At 41.0% G+C, this 25,526-nt stretch overlaps 1 protein-coding gene across 7 annotated transcripts in view; it reads left to right on the plus strand.

Moving 5' to 3' along the window:
• Nucleotides 1-25,526, plus strand: part of ARHGAP28 (Rho GTPase activating protein 28) — a 77,559-nt gene that overhangs the window by 31,651 nt on the left and 20,382 nt on the right. For 3 of the 7 annotated variants that reach the window (XM_017738257.1, XM_017738255.1, XM_017738258.1), the window contains exons 2-5: nt 10,165-10,364; nt 14,889-15,106; nt 21,020-21,107; nt 23,038-23,195. In XM_017738257.1, the coding sequence (XP_017593746.1) occupies nt 10,165-10,364; nt 14,889-15,106; nt 21,020-21,107; nt 23,038-23,195 (664 nt within the window). Of the gene's footprint in view, nt 1-4,819; nt 6,980-10,164; nt 10,365-14,888; nt 15,107-21,019; nt 21,108-23,037; nt 23,196-25,526 lie in introns of those variants that run through there. The other 4 variants (XM_017738256.1, XM_017738261.1, XM_017738259.1 and 1 more) reach the window with 3 other exon arrangements.

Below are 25,526 nucleotides of genomic sequence, written 5' to 3' on the forward strand. Positions count from 1 at the left end.
TCAAGAGGATTTACTTCTGTTAATATTGCCTGGCTGTTTGGGATTTTTTAGTCATTACTTTTTGTAGAATGTAAAATGTCCTCATTGCTTTGACTGTACTTTTTACAAATATTTGGAACTGAGTGGAAAGAGGGGCTGGTGTGTGACTTCTGCTGATAAGGAAATACAGCAGTCAAATGCTGTTGGAGGATCATGTGGGAATACATCCACCAGCTGCAATGCCCATCCCATGCCTTGTGTGTTTGGTCCCCCTGTGCTGCATTGGTGTCACCCCCTCCCTGCACAAAGAGCCCTTCTCAACTTCTCTGCTTGCTACACCTCCACACAAATCTCTCACCCAGCTCAGAGGCACTTGATTTCTGGAAAATGGAAAAGGAAGGGAAAGAAGCAGGGCTCAGGGACATCTGCAGACAGAGGGATGGAAAGGGAGACAGAATTAGAGATGAGGCCTCAAATTGCCTGAAGTCATCAACAATAAAGTCCCAGACTGTTCAGGACATTGACAAGAGTTTCCATGTTGGTGTACTTTCTATCAGTTTCCAGCTGATGTATAACCATTTTTCTTCAGGTAAAAATAGAAACCCAGTGCTTTGAGATATTCTCCATTTCTTTATTCATTGCCCATTCTTTATCTACACTGCTTTCTAAGCAGTCTCACTAACAAAAGAACATACTATTCAGCAAGTGTGGGACACTTTCCAAAGTAACTCATACAATCTTTACCAATGTACTTGAGTGGCAAAAAATAGAATTAAGTTCACATCTTGATTTTTATTTGGCTACAGAATTTTCCAGCAAATTTTTTGTTCCTTCTGACTGATTCAATGTAGCACAAAGTACAAAACAGCACAGAAAAATACAAGCTGAGAGTCTGGAATTGCCAGACAGCCAACCCAGAACTGCCAAGAAAAATTTAAATGGTGTACATTTGCTCATGAAGTTTTGTGATTTGTAATAACGTCACCCTTAGCAGTACCACAAAGAATGATGTTCTGAATTTAAACATAAGGGATAAATTAAGCCAGTGGGGTTGTAACAGTTTATTGCAGTCTGAGAATCTGATCCAGGATTTTCATGACAATGTGAAGTTGTTCATCACTCTTGTCAAAAGACTGAAGAGTATCTTCAGTGAATATGCAATTTTTTCAATAAAATAACTTTAAAGGTCGTGTTTTGCTTAGCTTTAAAAGTTCAGTGTGTTGTTTTACATTACTTCAGTCCAGTACTGTGAATACTATTAAGCACAATGTTCAAAACATTTTGTCATGAATACCATTCATGACGAAAATGTAAATGAATACATTCGAGTTTACTTATTCATATTTTGTAGCTCAGCCATAGCCTTCAATATACATTAAAAACATCTAAAGGAAAAACCAATAAGTCAAGTAATGCTTGTTTGCTTAGGTCCTGAAGCCTTTGAAAAAAGTGTAACGGGTGGAGTGGTGACATTTACTTAAAAGCATTCATTAATTGTAGGAAGGAAGAAAGTAACAGCTGGACTTCACTTAAGACTAAGCACAAAGAAAACTTCAAAGACATATTGCATGGCTTCAAGCTCCTGTTTAGTTTACATGTTCACTCTCTAGATGTATTTGCCTCCCTCCATTGCTTATATCAGGACCTTAAAGTGCTTACACTTGCAATGTATGTAGTTTCATTAGATGCCTTCCAATAGACAGTATGGTCCAGTTCTTTAGGCTATTACCTTAATTCAACCAAAATGACTGACTTTGTCTTTTGAAGTGTTTCAGAAAGTCCTACAAATACTGTGAGTTTCTTAATGATAATAATCATGCTGGTCGAAAGGAAAGCTCCTTTAGAGTGATACAAAAATAAAAACGTGTATTCTTTCTTGTTTTCATCATAAATGCAGGCAATGTTAGAAGATGTATTGAAAGCTGTAGAAAGCTTGCCCCCTTATGTTTCAGTGCTTCATTGTGTCTGCTGAGTATTTTAATATTTATTTTTCTCTAAAAACTCTAATTTGTGGTTCTAGAGCCAGAACTCCTCTAACATTGTCAAGTTTATATCCCCCATGCATTTTACTTGGTTTTCTTCTTTGCTTGGTCAATGATTTAAGCCCCATTGGAGCTCTTGAACCTGTGCATTTCCTGGAGTTTTAACTGTATCCTGTTGTGTTACAAATAATAAATCTGGCTTAATGTGAGTTACTGGCAGAGGCTTATCAATTTTATTGTGAAAAAAACATTCTGGATTAGTCTGCACATTAATCTCCTCCTCCTTCTAGCTCCTTGGTATTTGTAGTTGCGTGCACATGGATGCACAGTGGCCTGAGGTACTCCAGCTGACATGAGACCATGCTGCACCCAGGGAGTGTTTACAGGGCTGTTAGTTACCCTAGAAGTGACACTGCCAGAGCAGTGGGAAGCAAAAGAGAATGACAGCTTTTCCACTGCCCTTTGTGAGATCTTCCTCACTGCTACACTCTGAGAAGCGACTGAGTGCATGCACTTTGTGCAGTACCAGTGTTTAGACAGAATCGAAAGTATTTGTGCTTCCTGCTATCCTTTTCTTTCATGTTACTCTAAACCATCTTTGCTTGCTACTTTGGATAAGACACCGGGTTGCTTCTTGCCCTAAACTGCAGAACAAAACATTTCTGCCTCATGCTATTTGTGTGCCTTCACTGAGTGATTCATGCCAAGGACTGGTAATGTTATAGCAGTAAACCCAGGACTGCCACACAACGTCTTTTCCGATTCAGTCCAGGTGGAATCTGAAGGGTTTGCCTTGGATTTTGGGGTGCTCAGCTAACTAGGATCTCTCTGGGTGAGTGCCAGATGGAATTTATGGAGGCATCTACTCAACAGGAGTGGCTAAGTTGTACAGTGCATGCACAGTAAGCCTGATGCTTGTGGAGCCTTTCGTCAGCTCTAACTGATGAAGTGTGACATCCAGTGTGTTCCATGCTCAGACACAAGTCATTTGTACTGTAAAGGCACAATAGAGCTAACCTTTTTCTGGAAGCACAGGATTTTGTAAGCTCACAGTACATGGCCTATGTGCCTATGTTTCCTCCTGGAAAACTATGTCCTGCCCTGGATACATGGGTTTGTTTTTCATATAAAAGAAATTGGTCTTAAGCGAGCATCAACACAACAAAAGAATTTGTCACTTCTAACAATAAATATGTGTTGGAAATGTTTAAGATATTTGAACCAGCTGCTCATGACCAGCTTTTGCCTCCTGTAGGCATGTCCAGATGTTTCTTATCTTGTCCATACCCACTGATAATTACATGTAACATATTCTGCCACAATCTGTTTGCGTTCTTTAGTCTTCAACATTGAAAACTGGCTTATGCTGCTTCCTCTTAATATATATGAAAAGAGTTCTTTACAATTCACTTGAAAAAAAAATGGTTAACAGAACATACTCTTGTTAGTGTTAATCATTTGGGAACCCCTTCTGCCCTGTAGCTATAGCTTTGTAAGGAGAAAGAAGATGAAATAGAGTCCCTTTCAGATTTTGACAGACACATTGCAGCCATGCAGTGCACTGTCTCTGTTGCATTGGGCCAATGCTGAAGTGATGTGATTGCCAGTGTGGAGGAGAGGTCTGGGTTATGTCCCCAAAGGTCACTGTTGCCAGCAGGCAATACCTAGAGCGTATATTCCCTGAACTGCCCTAGCTCAAAGGGTTTGATTGTGAGAGCCCTCACACTGAAACCCACAAACAGAGAGAGATTCTTCTGCAATCTCCATGCTCGGCTGAAGAGTGGCCACAATGTGACCTTTGTTACAGCGGGGGACTTCCCTGCCACTTACAAAGAAGTTGCATAAGACAGTTGAAGAACCCAAGGTGAAACTCATTTTTAAATGTTGGCAGGTAACACTGACCTGCAAACTCTGCAACTCAATCTTCTAACGTCTGTTAGTACCTTGATGAATTGCAGACAAAGTATAATTAAATAAATGAAACTTTTAATTCCTGTAAATCTTACAAATATTTTCTCTTTTAAGTCTTTAAATCTTAAGATTCTTTAGACAACCCTTTTTGGTCCAAAAAATCATAGAAGCATAGAACATCCTGAGTTGGAAGGGACCACAACGATCATTAAAGTCCAGCTCCTGGCCCTGCACATGACAGCCCCAAGAGTCACACCATGTGCCTGAGGGCATTGTCCAAACTCTTCTTGAACTCAGACAGGCTTGGTGCTGTGACCGCTTCTGTGGGGAGCCTGTTCCAGTGCCCAACCACCCTCCGGGTGAAAAAACCTTTACCTGATATCCAACCCAAACCTTGCCTGACGCAGCTTCATGCCATTCCCTCATGCGCCACTGCTGTTCACCAGAGGGAAGAGATCAGTGCCTGCCCCTCCTCTTCCCCTCATGAGGAAGCTGTTGACTGCTGTGAGGTCTCCCTTCAGTCTCCTCCAGGCCAAAAAATCCAAGTGATCTCAGTTGCTTCTCACACAGCTTTCCCTCTAGACCCTTCACCGTCTTTGAGGACCTCCTCCATATGCTCTCTAATAGCTCAATGTCTTTCTTATATTGCGGTGCCCAAAAGTGCCCCCAGCGCTCAAGGTGAGGCTGCCCCAGTGCAGAGCAGAGCAGGACAATCCCCTCCCTTGCCTGGCTGGTGATGCTGTGCCTGATGCCCCCAGGACAGCGTTGGCGCTCCTGGCTGCCACGACACTGCTGGCTCATACTCAGCTTGCCATCAACAGGACACCCAGGTCCCTTTTTTGCAATGCTGCTCTCCAGCATCTTGTTCATCAATCTGTGCATATGTCAAGGGTTGACCCACCCCAGGTGCAGAATCTGGAGTAAAATTAAAGTTGACAGAAATATATTTTGAAGAATCTTTTGTAGAATACAAAGACAGGCAAAATAGAGAATTCCTGTGTTTTGAAATCTAACTGATATGGCAAGGTAACAGCTTATTTTCAAACCCATTTTTGTTAACAAAGAGCAATGAGATTCACATGTTTTTTCACTTCTGCTGAGCCACAGGACGAGAAAGTTAATAATGAAATAAAACCCTCCTCTGCCTCTCACTCAAATACTCTGTTACAAAGGGGGGCAGGGTGACAGCACCAGTGAGCATGACAGTTTAAGTATTTGTTATGCTAGATGCTACAGAGAGGAAAAGGAAGATTTCGCATCCACTGTCTACAACTTGCCTAACATCTGCAAGATAATCAGAACCAGAAGTGTGTAGATGGAGTTGGGGGGATATTGTTTGATATATACACCCTTCTCTGTGATCAGAAGCCATGAAGCATGGGGAGAAGGAAATAAGCAGACCACAAACAGTGCAGGAGCAAGGTCACCAGGAAGGAACCAGAAGATGAGAGATTTGGGTAAAGAGTGAACTGTGCACAAAAATACTATTTCCCATTGCTGGACTCTTCCTTTGCCTGGAATTTGTATACATTTTATTTAGAAGAAAGAGAAATAACGGTACATGACTGATTGCTAACAATTTAGATTAGCTCTTAATAAGGAAAGGATAAATGTTGTTACCCTTTCAATGCAAGCTACCATCCCCCTTTTTACATTTGGGAGGAGCCGAGCAAGTGGTTATACTGATAGAATGATTGCAATGTGAAAAGGTGGATCTTCGTCCTACAATGACCAGGACAATTTGCTTCCTTCACCTTCCCCATTCCTATAAACGTGACTAATTGTGGTGAAGCAGGTTCAGGACCCACCGAATGAAATAAAGGATAACAACCCACAAGAATAAGATGTCCTGTCCCTTTGTGTAAACAACAATTAAGTGCTTTTTTTAACTGCAAGATGGCTTTATTGCTCCCATTTGTTTTATGGATTCTTTACCATCCATTACTTAATTAAACTCAAAATACAAGCCTGGCTTTATCATTACTGAGCCTGTGAGCAATCATTAAGTGTCACTGAGCCAGCTCTTTGTGTGGTCTTACAAACCTTTACTTTGAGGATGGGATAAGAATAGCTTATTGGATTGGTCCTGGCTATCCTGAAATCAATAGGTGGTATCAGATCCTGAACAACACACTACTGCAGCACATGTGGAAGATAAAATATAGGGTCAGGAGGCCTGTTTAGCTGTTGCATTTCATCAGCATTATAAACATACACCAGGCCAAAACCACAGTCACACACAGCTGAATCAGCTTTCTAGTGCCCCATGGAAATACCCTCCTTCCCTGCAATAATCTTTCCACAGAAAGCTTTCTAAATGATATCATCATATTTCTCCTTCCTGGCACTTTTTAACTCTTTCTCCTGTGAATATCCAGTAATAGAGGAGTTCTTTGATAACATTAGTTCTTATATACTTTTCCCTTCTTTTTCTTCCCTTTTTCAATATTTTATGTGGCTTTTTTTATTTTATTCCACCCTGGAAAACATTTCAGCTCATCCCATGGAGTTGCTATAATTTTTGCTCAGTGCTTTTAGGTCCATACTCCTCTCCCAACTTTTTCCATCAAGGAAGCCAGGATTTGAGATCCCTCCTGTGTTTAATTTAATCACCATTTCAGATTAGCTCACCACTGCCCATGTATGTGAGGGAACAAAAGAAACTGAGCATGAACTTTGTGATCGCTGCTTACCTAACAGGATTGGTTTACAACTTTTCTGTAGGAACAACAAAATCAGCTTAGCGAAAACTTTTTCTTATTCTAAACTTTTCTTCAGACACTGAGAAAAAAAGACCAAAAAAAAAGGACAGCTTGAGGGTGAAAAAATGTGTCAGGAACAGAGGTTTTCTTTTGCAAGAGTTCCCAGGTAACAGGCAACCTGGGCTTCTTGAGCTATTTCTGAGACAGGCAGGCAGATTGCTAAGTCAGTGCTCTTACAGTGCCCTTCAAGAATTAATTAAAAGCAGTGAAAAATATGTTTTGCTTCCTCAGTAGGATTTTTTTTTTTCCTGAAACTGTTTTGAGCAGGTTTGGCTGGAGGAAATGGGAGACAACTGCCATTATCACATAAAGACAAGACCACTTCCTCCAGGACAAAAGCCACAGGTATATGGGTCAAAACGGCAGCTGGAAGTCTTTCAAACACATGAGCTTTTAATAGGCAGGCTCAGAATAATTGGAGAAGGTTTGTCCCAGACCTGGAAGCAGATGTTTACCAACAAGGATAAAGCACCTCCGCCTAACCTTTCTTGTTATAGTAATTTTACACAGCTTGGTTTAATCCAGGTTGAGATAACAAGCCTCAAATATGAAGTTCTCAGGAGACTTTGTTAGCTGATTTTCCAAATAAGCTCCATACTTTTAATATTGTTGTAAATGCACATTAATTACCCAGGAACCTTAGACATATTTGGCAAAGCTGGTTGCCACAGCAGTTGTTGCCGTGCTACGTGTTCTATTTTGCATTTAGCTTTTTGGTATGGTAATATTACAAAATAAGCACACTCACTGTGGGGAGAAAAGCAGCAACCCACCAAGCCTCTTTTTTCCTAATATGGTGAAATAAAAAGCCTTGGTCCGAGCCAGCTGAAGTGCTGATGGAGCTGAAGCCCAAGGATCAGTGTGGTGTGGCGCCTGAAGAGCACAGAGGTCATGGTCAAGATTCACACTGGGAGGGCAAGAAATGTTTAAATTCCTTGACCATGACTAAATGATGGGAGCCAGTGATGCTATGAGGGATGCCCTCTTCTCGTCCCAGCTCGTGTTTGATTCCAGACTGGTGAGAGCATTCCTTCCTGCAATTGCTGGCTCGGGAGCTCTGGGCTGTGCTATATAGCACATGTAGGGACTTACTTTTCACAAAGGTTTATGTTAAGCAGGGACATGAGTTTCTCAGTGAGCAGCAGTGTGGGGGTCTCAGGCCCTGAGCTGAAGAGGAGGCTGGTGAGGGACAAGCTGTGGCAGGAGGACAAACAGCAGGCCTTGGCATCTCCTCTGCTTGCACAATGTCCAGTGAACAGGGGCCCCAAACACCATTAGAGTACCAGGAAGTTTTGCCTTTTTCCTTATTTGTGTTCATGATCACCTTTTAAATGAAAGAGCTCAGGTTTTTACAGCAACAAGCAATTGGTTGGTGGGCACTGTTTCCCCATCCCACCTAGCTCCCAGCTGAAGAGATGGGGTTTTCTGGCTGCTTCTCAGGGGTTCTGCTTCTGCTGGTTAAAACCTCTGCTCGGGGATGCATGGTACAGTATCAACTCATCATATTTAAGTGATATTTGGTTTTTTCTTACTTGCTAATGTGGGGAAGATACATAGGTGAATCCATAAAAGAAAGGGAAATCCATAAAAAGCCCCCAGAGGCTGACATGTCCAGATGCATAATTCCAATGATTATAATTTATCTGGTACCCCAGTCACGTGAGGCTTTGGGAACAAAAGCCAACTCAAACTCACAACTCCCCAGAGGGAGAGCTACGACCGAAGCACTCAAATAGCTTTAACCACACTTGTGTCACAAATTCCTCTCTCATTTGGTGACTGTGGCTTTTTCTAATTAAAACAATAACAGTTTCAGCACTGTGTTTTAAAGCAAACAATCTGTTTATGAGGGGAGAAAAGGAGAGAAACTCTGAAGACAGCACTTCTCTTCCCAGAGAACGTGTCTCCACCGCCCCATAGCATGTTCTCTCCTGCTGCAATGTTGTCACCCATCAGAAAGCTTTGCTTCCCAGCTTTGCTTCCAAGAGCACAGGGGCTGGTTCGGCAGATGAATTATCCATATTACACCTATTAGCGTTCAAAAAGAGGAAAAGGCCTGAGCTTTTCCCTTTATAAAGCTTGATTATGTCCAAAGCTGGACTTGTTGTGCTCTGTCATTTCCACCACAGCTCCCCAGCCTGGGGCTCAGACCTAGCCCAGAAGGAACCACCTAGATAAAGTGAGGAGGCTCTACAAGCCCCAGGGAAGCAGCCAGCCCTTCACTGATGAGGAAGGACAAAGCAGAGGCAGCAGTGCAATGAGGGAGAAGCATGCTCAATCAGCTTTATTAAATAATACATTGTTTATACATCCATTAAGAAAACTTTGATAAGGAGGGAAACACTGAAAAGGAAATACGTTTTTTTTAGTGGAGTAAAAGTGATGCCTGTGGTTTGAAACAAAGGCGTGTTGGCAGGATAATGCCATACAGAAAAGGAAGAGAAAGGTGAACTGCGTTTGAATTAATTCAGATAAGTGAAGGTTCAGAAGACCTTATGTCAGAATTTTCCATTAATTCCTGTGGTCTAGCTCTGTGCCAAAATTGTATTACCTCCTAACTCCTTTGTACAAATATTGTTGTGGTTATTACTACTGATTACTATATCTACTGTAATTACTCGTACAAAAGCTGTTTACAGTATTGCAGCCATAATAATGCAAAAGAGCAGAGTCAGACGATTTTCATGGTGGGTGTCATATGAGATTTTGAATGAATTTGTATAACTGTCTTCAGCTGCAAGTACTTACAGTAGGGAAAAGACAAGAACAAAAGAGTAATGAACAAATGTTGTTTTAATTCAATCACTGTATTGAATCTTAACTTGAAACTAGATTTATAGTGAATCATAATTTTTTGAACCTGTGATCACAACCTTCTGTCTGACCTAGAATATACTATTTTAATTCAAAGTCAAATTTTGTTTAAAATTATTTTATTTTAACTTAATTTAAGAAAAAAAACCCAAATCTTTTTTAAGTGTTTTAAAATAAAAGGTAATTATTCTTCCAAATTAAAATATTTCAGGTTTTTAATTCTTTTTTGGAGTGAAGATGAGTTTGTAAAATATTTCAGTGTTCTCAAGTCTCATTGTCTTTCCCCAGAGAAGTTTTCACTGAAGCATTTCAGCCAGTAAGGAAAACAGGAAGGGATAGAAAGAGAAACTGAGGCACAAAGAAATGAAAATAGTTTTTCAGTGTCTCATTAGATGGATATCAGTATTAGAAATAAAAATTGCATTTCCTGAGTTCCCTCTAGAGTGGGAAATACTGAAGGACATTAAAGAGATAAATTAGATGCAAAATACATATCCATCTATAATTGTTATGAGCAACAGAGACCGTGACAATTACCAGAACTATGTATTTGGCCTCTAAAACCTTGTTCCCTACTTCCTGGTACAGTCACAGGTCAAACCCTGGTTGCCTGCTCCATTTGCATGGCACAAGTTAGCACAGATAATTTTAGAATAAGATAATAGTAGATTAATAGTTAGAAAGATAATTTTATTTGTATCACTCTCTCTTTTCAGAAAGTCTCTCTCTCGTTGTAGAAGAATTAACCGGATGCTTTCCAACGAGTCAGCACCTCCTGCATTCAGTCGCTCCAATTCACAGGCTTCCATGGACAGCACTTCCATGGAGGACTTCTGGTGTGAAGTAGAGAGCATCAAGGAGAGCAGAGAAGATGGATCTGAAGAAGCAATGCTCTTGGAGTTTAAACCTGCTGATGGTGAGCACACAAACACTTCTTCCTCATATCTTGGCTTTGCCTCCTCTCTAAAGAGTCATGCCCTGATCTCCTTCCTCGTTGTCACAGTCCAAGCAAAAGTGCTAGGCTGAGTCTATGATCATTGTAGCTCCACTTCTGAACATCACAGTCAATGACTGGCAAGAAATAATAATTCAGTCTGGTTTATACACTGGAGCCAGTAATTAACTTCTGAAGTAAGATTCTTTGCATTGACTTTATTTATGCTTCGGGAGGACAGATACGGTGTAATTCAGAGAAGAAAGGCACTCAATGAAAACTAAATTTCCAGCATTAAATAGACCAAATTAAAATATTTAAAGTAGCAAAATGTTCATTTAGTATGCTGGAATTTTAAATTTTCTGGCTTTTTGTAGGATATGATTCAGAAATTATTAAAGTCCTGAAGCAGTTTTTGGTTAGATGTCATTTAGTGCTACCAGGAATTTGATATCTGCCTGTGTCTCTGAGATTGCCCAATTAAGATACCATTCAAGGAGGGTTTAGAGATAAGTCTGAATGCATGGAGGCCTACCTAGTTCAGACTCCCCACTTGACCAAATCCTTTCATCACTTATACAATGTATCCTGAAGGTATTACTACCTCATTCTGTCACCTTCATGTTTTCCCCTCTCTTGTCAGGTACTGTATTTGGAAAAGCGTGCAATAGTGTGTGCTAGCTTGTTGCAATGCAGCTTTGTGTTATCATGATCTGATAACATCTAGAACAGCAGGTCCCATTTTTTTTCCAGTTAGGACCCCACTCACAAATGCATTATATTGTGTAACACAAAACACCAGGTGTATACAATGAAACCAAATTTCTTCTGAGGTTGTCACCCTCTGATAACTGCTGCAACCCTTCTGTGGCTCCTTGCCACTAGTCTGGTAACTGCTGATCTAGGGATAGATTTTGAAACGATGGTGTGTTCCTTCCACACAATTATTAACATGAGTGATGATGCATATTTTTACCTTGACCTGCAATGGGATGTCATTAATTCTGCTACCAGGAAGAATGGTGTAGAGGGGGGAAATGTACTACTTTATTAAGCAATCAAATATGCAACCAGTCATGGTGAGTAACCCACACAGAGGTATCTAGCTCCAGCCATGTACTGTTTCCATGGGAAACACCTCCCATTCACTCATTTCCAGCTGGGCTCTCCTGGAAGCAAAGGGGGAAGATCAGCTCACCAGAAATCTTGGTCTGCCATGAAGATTATGGTCGGCCAGCTTAAATCCAAACTGCACTCCTCTGTTCCTAATTGGGAAAATTCCTGTCTGATCATACTCTTTAGCTTGGAGACTCCAGGAGGAGATTGTGAACCTCTCAGTGCCTCCTCCATGCAATTGTCAGGATGAACTAACAGGTGTCCCTGACTTGTCTGCACAGTCAGGGGAATGACACAAATCTGTGAGCTGCCAAGCTGGGTAACTCAGTAGGACAAGGCAACTCAACATCTCATTTTCCAGAAACTTTTCCATCAGCTTCATCACTGCTGAACTAAATCCTCTCAACAGCCCAAACTCTGCTGCAGTCCCATGTTACCCTTTGTCTGATTACAACTCATCGCATTGATTTTTTCCCCTCTGTCCTGAATTAAAAATGAGACTGCAAGTCAAAATGCAATATATCTCCACACTTCATTTACCTTCATATTGTTGTCTTAAGCATATATATATGTATTGCATACACCCACACACAATCAGGCAGTGTTTGTCCTAGTTATTACCATCAGGAATATATTCAGTCTGGGATTATAAATCTTGGAAATAATATTGAGTTCTATTAAGGCCCTAATAGGATAATACTCCGTGCTGACGATGAAAACACTAAAAATCAATGTGGAAACCCTCAGGGCAAAATAAAAGCAAATATTCATCACCCTTTTGAGATGTCTTTGAGAGGAAGAGGTGAAGATCCTTAAGAAGGAGGCCAAAGTGTGATAGAAGCCAGGCAGGCACAACTGTCAAAACTTCAGTGTGATTTGCCAGACATCATGTGCAAGGGACAGACAACAACACACTTACTCTGTTGATGTTAGCAAATACAGTCAAAAAAGAACACAAGATCATAACAAGTGACACAAGGGATGAAAATGTTGGGGAGGAGAAAATCATGGGGTATTTAAGATGCCCATGCTGTGCAGAATTGCTTTACAATTTTTGTTACAAGGCTTGAAGGCTGTAAGGTTATATGTGTGAGCTATTTCAGGTTATATCTGAAATTCAAAGCAAGACAAGCCTCTTTCCTAGCAAACTCTCAATTACCCTCTCAATTATCTGTTTGTCTTCTGGTGGAGCAGAATCAAATACAGAATCAAGACCCAGCTGTATAAGTAGCTAACACTATAAAAATAATGCTTTGTAAAATAACAAGGGGGGGGGTGGGGGTTAACCATAATTTAATACCAATGTGTCATAAAATTTTGAGGGGTTTTTAATGCATAAATTTCTTGTCTTTAGTAGTTTTACTCCTCTGATTGCTGTTGCTATGTTAGTCTATTGTTGTGAGCGGTTGGAACAGGAAAAGGGCAAAAGCCAGAGAAAACAAGTCACAGGGTGATTAGTAAGCAGGCAGAATTTCATGTCTGCTCTGCTGTTTTTCATAGCAAGTTTGATTACAGACTCAATTCTTGGAAAGAATATGTCAGGACAAAAGCCAAAATTAATATAATTTAAAAGCTGAAACATGGACAGATGTGGCTCCAAGAGTGGCACACAAGAGAAGAGACCTTCTTAGAAACGAGTGAAAATAGCAGGAGAACCACTGGTTCAAAGCTTACAGAGAAGGAAAAGGAACAGTCTGTCATCCTGTCTGTGGATACAGAAAGGATAAGAGCAGAGACAAGCTATTTAATGGGATACAGGGCTGGTCACACCCCTGGCTAACACAGAGCAGGGGGTTTAGAAGCAGCTATTTTTGTAGTGCTTTGTAAAGAGGCAGGGCAGTTAACAATGAAGTCAGTGATGGCACATGCATAAGATGCTTTTGCTTGTCCCTACAGCCCAGTCCTGTAATTTTCTCTTTTGTGTATCTAACTGCCAAAGTGCAGCAAACTGGTGTCCATCAATCAGCCTGCATTCTGATGTCAAGAAGAGGCAATAAAGGGATAGTGGAAATACCAACCTGCCATTAAGACTGGCACTGGGACAAGAACAATAAGTGCATTGAGAAGTTGTTTTATAGAACATGCTGCAAATGAATCCATTTCCTGTTTGACATGTTTATTTGTAGTACCTCTTCTTCAGTCAGGGCTGGAACGAAATTACTCTCTTGTGTCAAGCAGCTTACTGCTGAGCTGGGATTGCACACAAAACTGAAATGAAGGACCTCAAAATCTTCTATGTGAAGAGAAATTTTAAAAGACTATGACTGCTTACTTGAAAAAGACCACAAATCAAAAACAATGACAGCAAAATTCAAAATTACTGAGTGATGCAGAAAAGGTAGGTGGGGACCTTCTCCCAGTCAAATAATGATAGGGCATATTCATTTAATGTAACAGGTAGCAAGCTGAAAACCTGTATTGTCTTCACATGGACAGGTTTTGGTAGTGAGGGGACGGCAGGTGTGGCTCTGTGAAAAGATTCCAGAAGCTTCTGCCATGTCTAGTAGAGCCAGGATCGAAAACAATTCTTCCCACAATGCATAACCTCACTATGGAACCAATTACAGTATTGAGCCAGTTGGGAAGCAGGTATTGAACAGGTCTAAAGAAGATATTAGTCACTAACTGAGATACCAAGAAACACTGGGGTGTACAGTGCTAGTGAGTCTGTAATCATTAGAAGTTAGGATGATACCTAGCATGCAATGATGGCTATTTCTGCATCTTCCTTCCCTACATGACCTCTTGGACATCTACCCCTTCCTGAGCTTTGTTCTTTAGTGAGCAGCTCTGGTTCTTAATCATCTTGTTGAAAACAAGCAATTGGACTAGGTGGATACCACCCTTCTCTCAGTGTGGCTTCTTCACTAGCTGTCTGACTACCAGCCAACCCTCTGGAATCTCAAATTGCATCATTAGTGTGCAAATACATCGTTCTGTTGTATACATGCCTTCAGTATTTCTGTTCATTTGAATTGGAATACCAATTTACTTTCCATCAGCCAAATGGCCTTCTCCAGTACAGCATGCTACAAATGGTGAGCGTGGTGCAAATGGTAACTGAGGGGATTTATGCTCTTGAATTAGGGGTTAATTTCCAGGGGCCTTGCTTTGTCAGGCTGGTTACCCTGCTGCCTTCCTCACATGCATATGCTGATGAAATGCCTCTTCTGTTCTCCTCATACGCCTCTGCTGTGCAGACGCTGACAAACTGAAAGTTGACAGTATGTTTACAAAACTAATTTAACTTGCACTTTTGGCCTAAGAAAGGTGGGAATTAGAGTATTCTCAAGGTAAAGGCTGGGGTAGCAGTCTGTCATGCCAACTCCTTTCCTTCAGCCCCCTCACCCTCCACTGTCAGGCTTATTAACGTGCTGTCTTTCTCAACAGAAGGAGAACTGGAGGCAGAATGGCTGCAAGATGTAGGTTTATCCACACTGATCTCAGGAGCTGAAGAGGAGGATGGCCAAGCCCTGCTGTCCACTCTGACCAGAACTCAAGCTGCTGCTGTACAGAAGAGGTACAACACCTACACTCAGACCCTGAGGAAGAAGAACAAGCACACAGTCCGGGATGTGCGAGACATCTTTGGCACCAGTGACTCTTCTGTAAGTATCCTCGTGAATGTCTTTGATCTTAATTTTTATGCAATTTGCAAGTAGCTCGCCAAGGTTTGTGCCAGACAGGAACCCTTTCCTACTGACAGTGCACAGACGGCCATTTGCAGTTTCTGACCCTAGGACCAGACTGTACACACTACATTTGAGAGGAAAGGAAGAAACCAAATACGATAGATGTTACACAGTTTTGTAACTAACCTGTAACATAACGTTGTATCTGTTACCAGCCTTCCTCATGCCACCTCCTATCAAGACTAACATTTACGCCTTTATTTTTTGGAAATTGGTGAGTTACCCTTGGCACCTATTCAAATTTTTGATGGCTTCTGGGGACACTTGCTATTTACTCAGCAGTCTCAGCAGTGAAGTAAAACTGGTCTCATGAAGCAACTGGGATTCAGATATGCATAAGCAATTAAACACCTGCCAGCATGATTGTAACTTGTACACTGGCAGTTACATTTCACTAACGTGGCAAATGAAAACCTATTAACTGTTCATTTGCTTCATGGCTTCAGAAATCAGCAGTACCTCTGGAGGTTTCCTCCACTTTTCCCTGAGGATAGCTCTGAATGCACAAGTTCCTGTCACCACATGTTTTGATTCTAGTGAATGCAGTCAACTGTGTGAGCTTAGTCCACTGCTCAAAGCAACACGCATGATTTTATGTTTATCACTCATGATATCTTCAGTGGAGTCACCAATAAGTTCACAAGCTCACCTGTGAAATTAATATTAAAATTTTTGCCATTGCAGAACTCCAAGAAACTATTTTTCATTAGATATCACTTTGTCCCTTCCTGTGTTTTCTACCTTCTCCTCAAGGTTTGATATATTGGATTAATTAAAAGAAAAATTGGGAAACAAAATTGTAGCTGCATAGTTATGTTAAGATTACAAAGATACAATGTCCAGATAATTAAATTATTTATCTCCAAACTAAGTATCTGAATTCTCTTGAACCTCTTGCACATATCCCACCAATACATCCAGAAGTGTCCGGTAGTTTCCTGTGGGCAGTCTTTCTTTCATGAGAAAACATCAGGCAGGTTTTCATGAACATTAAAAAGCTGGTGGTACTTCTAATTAGCTTAGCCCACTTATCCTGATTCAAGTATCTGCAAACCTTAAGATGTTTAATTTTTTTTACAAAAGCTTATGTTTCCTAATAAGTTTCAATCAGCAGAATAAATGTTGTATATTTCCTCTCAGATGGTCATATTATTGATCTATTTTTGACCTGCTTATTTTTCCCCTTCTCAATTGCTGAAGTTTCTCAATTGGAAAAGGAACTTGGATCTTCAGAGTCATTGCCCTTCAAATCAGTGTTTTACCTCCTCCAAAATTCAGTTCACTCACTAGTTCTGCATTGTGAAAGTCTGAAAGATAAGATCAAATGAGTAATTGTCTTCTAATTCTTCTTCCCACAAAAATATGCAGTTCTGTAAGTGCTTACTTAGACGTCAAACACAGATGCACAAACACTACTGCAGCCCACCCCATCACCTCCCTCCAGCAGGCTGTGAAACATTGTATTTCTAAAAGCCTGCAAGGCCCCAAGACTCTTAATTTTCCTATTCACCAGTGCTCCTATCTCTCCTTCTTGTTACAGGATTCAGAAACTTTGTCCTAATTATCATCCCTTCAGGGATAAACACACTTCAGAAGGGCTTGTGTCCCTGACCCAAGGGTTTCCCAAGTAGCCTTTTTAAGGGGGTGTCAGCAGTCCCTGGGGCGTTGCTGCCTCTTTGGGCGTGGCCCTACAGCTGCTGGTGAATCTTTGTGATGAACAGGGAGGAGAAGCACATTAAAAACAAGCCAGCCAAAAGAAAAGAGTGACAGGGGATGGGAGGGGGCAAATCTTTTCAGCACAGCTGTGGAAAAGAGGCTGGTAAGGAGACTGCTTGAAATGACATGGAGTTTTGCTTTCCCATCCTGCCTTTTAGCTGGGAAGGGAAGAAGTAAACGTGCTGTAAATAGCAAACCAGCTCTAATTGTTTCACATAACTCTATAATCCTCCCCATTAGGAGGATGGATTTACACCCTCTTCCCACCAACCTAAGGATCACAAGAGCTAGAGGGATGGGTCACAGGGTGGATTACTCTCTTCCTTGGCTAATAATGAGAGAAAAGGTGATTACCTCACTAGGGTCACCTGAAATGAGATTTAGGGGACCACTAAAGAGGCATAAATTAGTTGTCATCTGGAGTGGGGGAAGAAAAAGATAGATTTGCCCCAGTTTTTTTCTCTCTGTTCTGAAAAAACTCTGCCTGCCAGATGTTTTGCTACTACTGCCTAGTGGCCAGGCTCTACATGAGTCACCACAGACGAAGGGGTGCTTTTCCAGCCATCCTGCCTTGAGGTCCATGCCCTCATGTGCCATGATTCCTAGGGGCAAAAAGCTACCCCTGTGGGAGATCACCCTTCCAAGAGCCATACCTTGGCACATAGAGCAGCCTGTCCACGCTGAGATGCTTTTGCTCTGCTTCAGACAGGTCTACAGCCAGCAGACTCCACTGACAGCCACACTACCAAGTTTTAAATTGGATGGTTTATTAATCACAGTGGCCTGATTTTCCTTCCTGCTGGTACCCTGCCGCTTCCATCAGAAGCTATCGGCTCTGCTAGTGCTCAGAGCCTAGAAAAATCAACAGCAGAATACAAATGGGGGACACTCATACATTGATTCTGTTATTGAAGAGAGGAAATGAAGCACTGTGCTCATTAACAGCCCTACCCTGTATGTTGCAATTAACTAAAACTCCTGAAGAGTTTTTACAAGCATTTTACTTCAGCAATGTGTGACAAAATCATGTCCTAGTTAAAGAAGAATCACTAACTAACCCAGAGCTCTTTGCATGTAAAAGGTGTTTATGATGGCAGTACTTGGAAATACGAATATATTCAAAGCATGGGAAAATTGGATCCTGGCCAGAGCTATAAGGTTATCCTCCTTTGCCTTTATTTCCCTTAGCTGCAGGGCTGAAAATAACATTTGGTCTCTTTGGTGCTCCAATGATATGGTTTTACATCTTCTACAATGAGGGTAGCTACTAAAGAACTGTCTACCTCATCTCCATCCTCTCCCTGCTCTTCTGATTTCCTCTTCCCATTGGAAATTCCTGCGTATATTTGGGCAGCAAACAGTGGGCTCATTTTTCATACAATCACTTTCAGTCAGAAATCAGGATAGGGGAAGCCTCACCTTTGCTGGAGCCCCAGGAAAATGACTAAAGCTGTCCCAGTTTATTTAAGGACACAATTTGACTCTTGGTCTTTCACATTCATTGAGAGAAGATCTTCAAAAGTTCTTTAATTTTCTTTTATACTACAGAAATAATGTGGATCTTTAAATTCATGCATTAAAAAGGTTTTATTCCCAGTCTTCCCTTCATTTTTACATCTTATCCTAAGATTTTAAAAAGTCAAGGTGGGGGAAAGGAAGACATTTTCACAGAGGAGACACAGATTTGGTTTCTTTATACACTCTCGCTGTGAAGGCTGGGAAATGGGACTGAGGATATGACATTTTTAGGTACCCCAGTTATTGTGCACAGTTCACATTATTCAATTGCTCCAGGCTAGAGCAGCCTGCTGCCAGCCCTGCTGGGTGCCAGGCAGAGGTGTGCAGTCCACTCCATCTTCCACATCCGTGTCTGCCAGCTCTGCCCTGCTTATCAGAACCAGGTTACTGCAGGTGCTTCACGACTCATTTCACTCCTGTAACAAGGCTGGAAGCATTTTTTAATTAATAAACTTGACTGACTGTAAATCTGTTCTGAATACTGTTCACAGGGTCAGACATTTTGAGCACTGAAAGTAGATGAGCCAGTTGCTAATGTTTACCATTAATTTCTCCATCTGGATCTTGAGGAGAAGCATAACTACTTTTATGGTTGATTTTCCCAAATTGCTGAGGCAAGTTTAGCCATATCTCCACTTCTATACTCCCACCTGAACTTTATAGTACTTTTTTATGTCCTGAAGCTTTTTGTGAAAATATTGTGGGATTTTATCATAAAAGCATCCAGTTCTCATTTCTAAAAAATCAATGGTCCTTACAGTCTTCTGGCATAGGAAGTCCATGTGACTCAAATCCTGCTTGCTATCAAGTTCACAAGCCACTGAATGGACTCTCTCAGGAGAGATTATATTCATGTTACATTTGACTTTTGTCAGGAAAATTAATCCACAAACAACAGAGGTTTATGTCCAAAAAGGAGACAGAGGAGTCCTGTTACTTTATTCAAATAAGGGGAGAGGCCATGGGGCATTTCCCCTGGTGTCTCTCAAATTTTTGGAGAGCGCAGCCTCCTATTTATCCTAATTTCCTTACCGCATTTCCCTCTCTCTTTCCCCATTGGCTGAGGTACTTGGGAGGTACAGACTCCCCAAAATGCCTAAGACTCCCTTCTAATGTATAATCCCTCCCGTCCCCTTTATTTTAATTCTTATGGAATTTATGGTTCTTCCCATTGTTTTTTTCATCTTTCAATATCCAATTTCATTTATCAGCAGACCTATAATTTATTTGTAAAGACAGATCTCTTTCTTTCCATTCATCAATCAATGGAATCCTTCCCATTGTTTCTTTTATCTCTCAGTACTAGTTTTATCTACCAGCAGGCCCACAGCTTGTTTGTAAAGACAAGTCCCTCATTCCTTTCACTTTGTTACCCGAATAGCTCAGGGCATAAATTGAATAAAACAACTGCAACATTATTTCGGGCTTCCAATTGGAAGAACTGTCTGTCTTTTAAATATCTGCCATTTTTTAGCAGCCTGAATGCTCCACATATTGACCACAACTGAGGAAAACAGAATTTCTGCCCCGAGGCATTGCTACTTGTTGATAAACAGCTGACTTAGCAATTTGAAGAGTGATTTAAAGACATACTGAGGACTCATGGGGGCCCAGAGCTGCGGGTTCAGCTGGAAAACTGGGTCTGCTCCATCAGGCTCAGGGCGGGTGAGACAGCAGGTTTGAGAAAGGCTGCAGGCTTCAGGGACTCCCACAAGGATGCAAATAACAGCAGAAAAAATATAAGACAGGTTTGAAACATTGTGGTTATTTTCACTGAGTAAACTTCAGAGCATTTTTTAAATTCCTGACCTTGTTTTTGTTTGCTCTTTTTTTACTCAAGAACAAATAGTTGAGCTGCTACTGCCCATGGAACACAAACACTCAGATTTGTCCATATGGGCCACAAAACTGCTGAGGACAAGGCCAAAACTCCACTGCTAAGAAGAAGTGACAGTGCTTCAAAGTCACCCCCTGGGCTGCCAAGACACTTCTCTGCAGTGCAGAATGATTTCTGGAGTGAAACGAAATGAATTTGACTATAGAAAATGTTTCTTTGTTCCCCCAAGTTTTTTTTTGCGGTTCACTGATACAAGTATTAGTGTATAACCTATGGGAGGACATCCATCTATTAATAACTTTCTGGAGCCCAAATCACAAGAAGTAGCAGACAGACTGATTTCTGACAGGTCCCTGAGAATAGTAGTACTCAACATGTGCCAGAGAGTCTTCAAAAAGATTTGTGGCCAAAATGATTAAAGCCAGAATGATTTACAATTTGAGGAGGACCTTTCGGTTAGTCTAATTCTGTACAGCAATTTACTTAGCTAATTTCAGTCATTTTATAGGACAGGACTCATTAGGTACAGCAAGCTGCAATAGTACTGACTTCCACATGGTCCAAATCTGTGCAGTCTTGGGGAAGACTGATTTTCAGGCTTGGCTATGAAAAATACACCCTGAAGAATCACAACAGGTTGCTTAATCTTGTCAAAAGAGTGTAAGCTGGGAATGATACACCGTTGCTTGAACTGTAGCAGTTTCTGTCCGTAGGCGTTTACCTTCACTGCAGTCTGATCGTTTTTCCTTGCCTATCAGCCCACATTTGAGACAGTTCCAGTGTCACCAGTATCTTCTAATGGTATCCAGCTTCCTGGGCAGAAGCCAGTTTGGAAATCAGTTAGCTGTGAGTATGACAACATGTAACCAGTGTTCACTTTCCTCCTAGTAAAATGACAGACAGAAAGACCCTTTTGTGGTTCAGAGGTTAGTCCCCTTTCATGTTGGGGCAGTGCTGCATGTATTTCCTTGACAAGATCATTGTCAGCTTATTGTCATGCAGGAACCAAAGTTTCCCACTAAAGACCAGTGTTGTACAGACACAGACTGTTGCCCTTGAGGGATCAGCATCTAAAAAATGCTGATCATTGCAAGGCTGGGAATGTAAAAATAATCTGTAAACAATATGGTGCAGAATTTGTCCAAAATACGTCATCAGTATATTTTCTTGGTGCAAGCCAAAAAAAAAAGAGGCATGTTTCCTCCACACTTCTTCTCCAGTACTGCAGAAACTGTAGTATTAGAAATTTGTAGTTCTCCTGGTTCTGCCCTATTGTTCTGATCTATGAATGGTCTTATCCCTTAAATGCTTTGCCCTGACAGTGATTGGCAGTGCTAATGAAAGTAATAGCTCTTCTGTACTCAGTGTCTGGATAATTGTCAGCAACCACCCATGAGAATGTCCATCTTTTAGTTTGAAAGCTCTTCCCATCACCATTGTTCAGGGCTTAACTAAAGGAATATTAATATCCAAATTTCTAAATACTTCCCTTGGCTATTTATCTTTGGATACAGTGCCACAGACATTTTCCTTGTTGGCAAGAGCTGCTCTGCTGATACTTTTGTTCTGCAAGCAGTTCTGCTGAAACAAATGCGGAACCAAATGCCCAGGGGTACTATGAGCAGTCTGTGGTCCCAGGTCCAAGGGTGGAAAGAAAGATGGAAAACATCTTAAATGGCTTGGACATTACACAAAAACTAAAGCCACAGTACAGAAACCAGAAGCCACTTAATAACACACGTAACTTTCTTCATATCAGACTTGTAAAATAAATGGTGTTGCAAAAAAGTCCCTGTAACTGTAATTGCAATGATTCAGAGAACATGGGGCATGCACAGGTTTATAAGACATGTAATGTTTTTTAATTCACTTTCTGATTGCCATGGCTTTTGAGTACTCTTGTGTCATGCTAGTAAATTCTCTCTGCAGTCTTGAGGGCTGAAATTTTACTTCACTTTCAATTAAATTTATTATTCCATCCCAACTGGGTTTAGGACCTGAACCTTACAGAAAAACTAAAAATTGACCTGAGATACTAGACATCCATCAGGAAAGCTGGCAACCCTGGAACTCATGTATGTTATCACACTTTGGCCTCCATGACAATAGCGTATTTCTGGACTTGATTGTACTGATTTGAAAAATTTTCCTCTGACATCCAGTAATTTAAGGAGGTGACTAAATTTTACAGAAGAGCAATAAGTCATTTCACAGTATCTACTAGAAATGCCAGTAGATTTAGCATTTTTCAAACTGGAATATTGTACATTTTGTCCTGTTTTGGTCCTACACACCTAAACTATCAACAATGAGAAATATGTGTATGTGACCACATAAAATATATGCACAATGTCTTGTGATTGTAAATAAGTCACCAGTAACCTGAGAAACTGTGTCAACAGCATTTTTCTGTCAAGACCTTTTGTTTTTAATTGTTCATTTGACAAGTGCCACCACAGTTTGCTGGCCTGGGTAGACAAGGATGGAGTACAAAAACTTGGTAATTCCTGATAAACAGGAAGTTCCAGCTTGACTATCTTTCTCACAGAAAGCAACAAGTTAAATAATCTAAAAAGAAAATAGGGATTTTATTTCTAAGGGGTTATTTCCTCGAGACAAAACAGGAACATGCTGTGGTTTGCACTGAAATTCTTCTTTGAAGCACTTCCTTTATTACTTTCTCAAGAATTTTGTCATCTTGGTTCAATTTTTTAATGTCTCTGTACTAAATGCAAGCATCTATTCATCATTCATATACAATTTCCCTTATTTTCAGCTAAGAGCTGTCTAGACTGTGGAATAGATAAAGGCAGCCCATCCATAACAGAAGAGCTCTCCTATGAGGTCTCTTTCTCAGAATCCATTACAGTCCTTCCAAAAACCCAAGAGTGGCCAAAAAACCAGAGGTTCAAAAAGGAAGACTCGGCTTTGCCAGTAAGTTTCTTCTCCATGTATTTCCTCAATTGTTTTCTTTAACACAGCAATTTCCTGCTTTATATCCCCAGCACACTGGAGTCTGTTCAGACACGTGATCTGTCCTTTGCAGCGTGTGCTTTGTAGAGACTTCTCACTGTGCCTGCCTACTGCCTGTGATTGATTCCCAGGGAGGCACCAAAGTTAATATGGGTATCCAAGCCACATTTTTACTTGCACCCATCATGAACATGTGCACCCAGATGAGTATGAGTAGCTCAGTCCACAAATATTGCATCATCCATCATTTTTTCATACAGAAATAAAAACTGCTTACTGGCATTAAAACTAACAATCATTTTCATTACTGGTCTGCTTTCCTACTTTTTCCCCCACAGATTATCTGCCTTTCATAACACATGGATTTAAAATTGCTTTGCAGATGGAGGGAGGAAAGCAAACCTTAGTCCTGCAGCAGTACTGGCTGTCTCCAGTCAGTATTGAGTGCAATCACACTGTAGGAGATACTACATGAATTGTTCAGGAAAAGTTTGCCATGTCATCCAACCAGACATACAATGAGCAGTTTTGTCATTATCTGGAATTATTTTGTGAAGTCATGGAAGTCAATTTTCTACTTCCATCAGCCCTCACAACTTCCATCACTGAAAACTGGAGGTTTAATGTAGTGCTTGCAATACCACCTCTTTAGTGACATGTATGAAATGGATGTGAATTATTTGGAAGAATTTCCTGAATGTTGTGATGTCCTGAGGTCCCAAACTAATCTGAAATTGTTACAACCCATACAGATATTGAATTATCTGAGAATTATTCAGTTGTCCATATCAGATTCCACCAAGGAAGAGGAAGCTGAGATGCAGAAGTAAGCTTCCATGTTGAATGATAAGACACCAAGTAAATTACCTAACTTACGTGAAATCCCTGTGCCTTTTTTGTGTCTTTGGTTGGTTGGGGTTTTTTGTGGTGGTAACTTGGTGTCTTGTGGAGAGTAAGGGTATCTCTGCACTCATCATGATTTTGGTGTTTACTAAAACACATGCACACCCACAAATTGTTCTCTGTAACAGCTCAGATAGCTCCCAGTTGACAGAGCAGAGAAACTGATGACAAAGAGGGAAGAGACGATGCTACATTGAGTATCATGGATCTGTGGCTTCATAATTGATAAGTTTTAGAAAATGTCAGTATTGCGCTGGAGTTGAACGCTCTGCATGCAGGACATAATTTTGTGAGCTCAGAAGACCACACAAGAAACATGCCAGCTCACTGCAGAGAGTTTCTGAATAAAGTCAACAATCATAGCTGTTGATGTTGGCCTTTCCCTTACTTCATCTGTTGCCACTTGTGGTACTTGGTTTTTTCCCACAATGACTCAGACCGTAATGGGCCTCAGCAGAAAAATCACCTCTCACTCTGTTACACTGAGCAACCAGTCACCTACACTCGGAAGGACTGTCCCTCCTTCCCCATGGTGGGACAGCGGGGCTGCACTGGAGGCTGAGCAACATCACACTTTTTCCAGGGAGGCTCTGAGAGCATAGGCAGCTTTATTGATAGTGTGTACAGAGTTGCACAGAGAGATATTATATATCACAAAATAGCATGTCCCCTGCATGCAGGGAGTCCCCTGACTCCTAGAAGAATCAACTGGATGTCCCCAGGAGCGTAGGGATTTCCCTGATGTACATGTGATTTCCCCAGCGTGGGAACATGATCCTTGTGACTTAGTTGAAGATATTACAGAGCTACGAGACTGAGTATGCTGCATAATTCCACATAGAAACAACGTGGCAAAATATCAGACACGGTCCTTAGCCAAAATGTTAGTAATCTAATTTCAGGATAGCACAGCCTCCTTCAGACCTGCATACTACACCACTTTAAGAAAAACCACTAGAAAATTGTGACACAAGACAGAAGAATGATGGCCAGCCCTAAAATTTGTATTAACCACAGCATCACATCACAGTGACCCTAGGAGTCAAACAGACACTGTGGAAAATCTTTGTAGCAGCCTTTTCAATCAGTTTTGCAGTGCTTGGAGTTTTTTTTCTTTCCCCCCAGAAAATATATGTATACAATCTGATTTTTTTCCTTTTTTTCAAGGTGATTTATTGCATTTTGACTACTTTTGCACTTTTTGCATCACTGGAACCAAAATGTGTAGATATTCTGTAGTATTTTATGTATCATCAGAAGGCTATCCCCCCATGCAGCTTTTGTTACATTGTCTCAGAATAAGGGTAGCAGTGGAATTGCTGCATTCTAAGGAGGGAATATTCTGGCCTAAAAATGCCCCAGGCAGCACATAAATAAGTTATTCCATTC

Source organism: Corvus brachyrhynchos, unplaced genomic scaffold, assembly GCF_000691975.1.
Source record: "Corvus brachyrhynchos isolate BGI_N302 unplaced genomic scaffold, ASM69197v1 scaffold106, whole genome shotgun sequence".
NCBI classification, from domain to species: domain Eukaryota; kingdom Metazoa; phylum Chordata; class Aves; order Passeriformes; family Corvidae; genus Corvus; species Corvus brachyrhynchos.